Source organism: Macadamia integrifolia, chromosome 12 (genome assembly GCF_013358625.1).
Source record: "Macadamia integrifolia cultivar HAES 741 chromosome 12, SCU_Mint_v3, whole genome shotgun sequence".
In the NCBI taxonomy this organism is placed as follows: Eukaryota; Viridiplantae; Streptophyta; class Magnoliopsida; order Proteales; family Proteaceae; genus Macadamia; species Macadamia integrifolia.
Genome location: NC_056568.1, coordinates 5,461,180 through 5,466,685, shown reverse-complemented (window position 1 = coordinate 5,466,685; position 5,506 = coordinate 5,461,180). Strand labels below are relative to the sequence as shown.

The 5,506-nt window shown below is 37.4% G+C and overlaps 1 protein-coding gene across 5 annotated transcripts in view; it reads right to left on the bottom strand.

Moving 5' to 3' along the window:
- Positions 1-2,631: 2,631 nt before the first annotated feature.
- Positions 2,632-5,506, bottom strand: part of LOC122057344 (WRKY transcription factor 44-like) — a 9,457-nt gene continuing 6,582 nt past the window's right edge. For 4 of the 5 annotated variants that reach the window (XM_042619410.1, XM_042619412.1, XM_042619411.1 and 1 more), the window contains exons 5-7: positions 4,307-5,046; positions 3,801-3,959; positions 2,632-3,066 (exon numbers count right to left, since the gene is read on the bottom strand). In XM_042619410.1, the coding sequence (XP_042475344.1) occupies positions 2,856-3,066; positions 3,801-3,959; positions 4,307-5,046 (1,110 nt within the window). In that variant the 3' untranslated portion in view covers positions 2,632-2,855. The remainder of the gene's footprint in view (positions 3,067-3,800; positions 3,960-4,306; positions 5,047-5,506) is intronic. The other variant, XM_042619414.1, reaches the window with a different exon arrangement.

Below are 5,506 nucleotides of genomic sequence, written 5' to 3'. Positions count from 1 at the left end.
AGACGGAACTCCAAAATGGAGTTCCGTCCAATCTCGTTTTTTCAGTTTTTTTTTTTCACTTTTTGTTCCAAAAAAACAGAAACGTACCATAAGTGCACCAAACAGAAGATTCCGTTTTTTCGTTTCAATAGAACGAAAAAACTCCAGAAACGTTTTTTTAGAACGATACCAAACGGAGCCTTAGTATCAATTTGGGGATGAAGGAGTTGAGATTCAATTTGGGATTATGGGGTTAAGAGAGAACATATTAGGTACTTCATTTTTTAGAAGGGTATTTTGGCATTTAGAAAAAAAATATACCAACTGATGTCAGCATTTAAGGCATATTCCATAACAAAGACTGACAGTAAAGGGTGTGAGCGTAATTTGGAATTATGCAACAATGTCTCTCTAATAGTGGCATTCTCTAGGGGTATGATGTAAATTTCCCTTTAATTTATAAATCTACCCCCACACAACACCCCCATAATTATCTATTAAAAAATTGAGTCTAAGGTAAAGACTCGTGCAAATTGGGTGATTTTGTTCAGGATCATGGATTTAGGTATCGATATCATATTAATTGTATTACTTGATATGTATTGATATTGGCAATGACCATATGTATCATTTATCAATATCAAAGACAACTGGCACCGTGAACTAAAACCTTGGTCAGATAAAGAAATCTACATGGTCACTCTAGATTATTCTCCATGAGCCATTGTCATTATGACCAAATGAATATTATGTGCCATGTGGATAAATGATATACAATGCTCGCACCTCGTCTATCAAACTATAACCACTGTTGTGTACTTTCACATCATCCAAATTCATCAAAGCTCTATTTGCCATTTGTCAAACTCTAATTGAACGAAAATTTAACATGTCAGCAAAGGGTCTTGGCACGTACTTGTCCATAAATTAGGGCATCATCCAATTTTTCATGTGATGGACACTTTGGTGGCTTTGATAGCCTGTGGTGGAAAGTTTTTGCCCTTTGTGTGAATAATTTAAAATTTTCTTGAGAGAGTTTTTCTACACCAATGGTTGAACCAGAACGGTCCAGATGTGACTTCCCTCCTCCCCCTGGTCCCTTACTTCTTGAGGTTGTGAGGCCACAAGGTGAACGATCCCCATTCAATGTGACCTCAGAGAAACTTGATCCTTTCTCGAATATTACCTTTGAAAAGACTGGTTCCACAATGCATCAAATGAGAATATAAGACCTAACTCTCTTGCCATAAAAAAAGCTAAAGCACTAAAAGTGCCTTTTCATTTTTTCCCCCTTTTTGGGGAATCTACACCAACTTGGTCATGGACTCATGGCTAAACAACACTGCTATGGGAGACAGTTTTGAAGATGCTAACGCATGGAGGATCTTCATAATGCACCAATGGTAGTGCAGAGAATGGTATCATCCATATATGGTCTACATGATCAGAAAAAAGAGAAACAATAAATAATTAAATAATTAAAAAAAAAGAGGACTATTGTACACTGGCATCATGGGAAACTTTTTTCACTTTAAGCATATGCAAGAAACAAGATGTGCCATGTTCAAAACTGTTACAAACATGGGTGAATTTTTGTTATGAACCTAACAACTTGGTAATACATCAAGGTCAAATAATATGATCTGTTTAGCTGCACTTTCAGAAGTGAAATGATTGCCAAGAAAAAACAGAAATTTCTCAGCTGAAAGGAGGCATCCCATCTACCATCAACAAACACATTACAGCTAATAGTTTTATCCTCAAGTAAATTCAGAGGCTCTTAACCTACTGATAAAGTCTTGAAATGGAGCTTGGAGTGACATTCTTGTTTTGGTTAATTTCTGAAAAATGAGATCATGGTAAACTAAATTATGACTGGGATACACCTTCACCTGCAATTACATGACCAAAATATTGCTATGAAAATCCACTCACATGATAGATCCAAGGGCCGTGTGATTCCACTCTAGGGAAGCTTCCAAAGGTATTGCCAATGTGTTAAATTTTAACTCATCTTAAAACAAATAACCAAAGAAATAAAAGGCCTTAGTTCTGCTCATTGAGAATCATTTTCCTTTCTCTAGAGAAGAAGGAAGAGAAAAAGAAGTAACTATCTTCAGTGACCAAAGGATTAAAATGCTTGCCTTTTGGCATCACTGGACCAGAGGTTCAATCACTGTCTTCGTAGAATAGGTGACTTTTTTTTAAATGAATGTAAAACACACCACTTAATGAATGCACTTACCAATAAACATTCATCATATTGTGCCAGAAGTTGATAGACAACAGCCAACTAACCATACAAAGTCATGCAATTCATTAACAATGGAAGATATACAGAAATGGAAGCTTCTATTTCAAATCCTCACCAATGTACAAGATGGCATTCAGATGATGTGACCTGTTGGCCTGAGCTGATATAGGTATATTACTCACCTGCTTCTTTTGCCAGTCTGATCGAGATAATAAATTGATTGGTGTAGGAAACACTATATGAAACATGATGGATATTGAAACAGAACATAATACCTGGGACATATTTAATATCAGATGTTTAATGGAAGGTATGTAAGGTGACAGGCAGTGGGCAATAATAAATAGTAAATGCAGTAATCAGTTAAAACAGCCAGTGGAAAAAAGAGAAATCTGGGCTAGAAATAGAACTACTTCACCCATTAGATAAATCTATTAGCAGCAGATAAAACCACTTTCATGAAATAAAAAATCTTTACAGAGAAAAGTGTCTTATATTAAACTAAAACATGGTGGACATCCGATAGCTCAACCAAGTCCCCATGAAGTTTGTTGGAAACCAACAATGGAGAAAATATTATATTTCTGGTGCTCTTGAACTTTTCCTGCTATTGTTTGGCAGCTCAATTGCCAACTGCTAATTTATTCCTTTTTAATTTGTTAGCAGGGGCTGGTGAATCTGGGTCAGAGGCCACTGGATTCAAATTCCTATTCATGGGCATATCATGGTTATGCTTTCCTTCATATGTCGTGATAAAAGCTTTAGGATCATCTGATGCTCTCTCCACATGCTTGCGCACATTGCATTTGAGACTGGTACATCGGTAGTAACTCCTGCAGGAACAATATATGAACAAATATAAGGGGTTAGTATAATTTTAAGAAAAGAGGAAAATAAATTAGGATTAGAAACAATACACACGTGCACAAATCTATGACAGTAGGTTTGAAAGAAACACAAACAGAAGAAACTTAGAAATTATATAAAATAAGTGTTGGGAATAATCCCATATCGATTATCTCTAGGACCTTGGATGACTACATATGCTAGTTGGGCCTCTCCACCTTATAGCTTAAGATTTTGGGTTGGATAATATAACATGGTATCAAAGCCACTAGGTTCAACGTTAATGACCCATGAGTGGTAACCCAAAAGAAGGGCCACACATGCCACATGTACTGCCAGGGGCGACACATAGAGAGTGTTCAGAATAATCCCATATCAACCATTTCTAGGACCTTGTATGACTTCAAATGCCAATTGGGCCTCTCCACCTAATAGCTTAAGCTTTTGTGTTGGATAATTTAACAAGAAAAATAAGGGTGAAAATGCAATCGCATCCTTTAGCAACTTATTCTTCAAGCAACAAAATGACACACCCCTAGCCTTGTTTGTGTACCTGAATTGGGAGGAACATGATGGTTTCATAGACTAAAGTAACACAACACTAGAAGGGTTAAAGCTCCCATTTTAAAATCCACTTATTAGGCATAACTGCACATGTCAAACTGGGTGTGGACCACAGAAGAAGAAAAGTTCAGTGTACGATCAACAGTTGAGTACCAACCTAGGGTATGGGTTTCCCTTCACAACCTTTTGCCCATATTTTCTCCAACGAAAGCCATCACCAATAGTCTCAGAGTCCATGGAATTTTGCATTATAACATGAGGTTCTCTTACTCTTTCTCCTAGTACACCCAACTCATTGGATTTATGCTCATTTTTCCTGAAGGAAGAGAGCAGATATCAGCATCAATAATAGCGTCCATCCATAAAACATGGAAATATATAAGTAGGACAGTGCCAAATTCCATAACTGAGATAATCAACTCATAAGCTCATAAAGTTTCAACGGTATCATATTTTACGATATGGATGCTAAAAATTCCTCAAACTGGGTAGAAAAACCACTTTTATAATCTCATAGAACATATCAGATGCTTCTTTTCTTTGAACAATATAGTGAATCATTTATTGCAACAAACAGTAAAGCCTCTTTGCAGTTCTAAGGAACAGAAGAAAGTGCTTCTCATTTTCATGTACAAGTTATTCAAAATTCAGTAAAGCTCATACCTCCGCTTATACTTAGGTTCAGGGTCATCTGCATCAACTCCCCTGCTGCTTCCATCCTCAATATCCCCACTAAGGCCACAGCAATGATCAGGAGTCCCAATACCACTATTAAATGCTCCACTTGCAGCAGGATCATAAGAATCTAGACCTTTGCAAGGATAGATAGGACAGACTGATAGGCTTACTTCACTCGGATTCTCAGTATGACCTTCAGATCTTTCATTAAGCTCATTAAGTGTGTTATTCCATAAGGGATTGCTGGTATCTTGCGCAGCCTCATCAGAAACAAATCCTTGCTCTTGTGTCCCTGATGAGGGGCGTTTAGGAGGCTGAGGCTTTGAATGATTGTGCTCACCATTGTAAACAATTTCTGCTATCTTCCCATCAAATGATCGCTCAACCTTCTTTTTCACAGGGCAATTTGGGTGTGTGCATTTATAGTAACTCCTAGGGTATTCACTTCCTTTCACTTGCTTTTGACCATACTTTCTCCAATTATATCCATCATAAGAAAGTCGATCCCCACTAGTCGTGGGTAGTAGACCTTTCTGATTATCTTCCAAGTTATGCAATGTCATCTTTGACAACTCACTTACGTGGTTTATTTCCATTTGTGATTTTAATTTCTGACTAAGACTTGAAGTAATATGGGTTTCAGAGTCGCGTTTTGCTTGGTCTTCTTGTTCAAAATGTGACTGCCCTGGTGCTAGTGCTTTCTGATGAATGACGCCGACATTTCCCTGGAAAAACAAGTTTTTGTTATGCAATTTAGTCTTGCAATCTCTTTTCTCTCAAAAAAAAAAACTTCTGAATTGCAGAAGCAAGGTGAAGTTTTTCCATTTTTGGCAAAAACCAAAGTTAATAATTTCACAAACATACATATATAATTACAGGTTTAACAGTTAACCTAACATAAAAATATGGATGACCTGCTAATCTTGGTGGCAAACCCTTCCCCCTCTTTTCTTGGGCCACATGGCAACCAGTTTTCTGGGGTTAGTAGTAATAATTATAAGGAAAATACTACAAATTTAACTGTGAGTAAGGTAATATGAACTAGCATACTGTAATAGTATCCCATGCGAAGTTTGGCCTGGATCAGCAATATAATTCCTTGTCCAAGCTGCAGAAAGGGTCCAGCAGGCTAGCAGCAACAGGATCTAGATGACCACTCTAGAAGGCCATTCTCCCCCCCCCCCC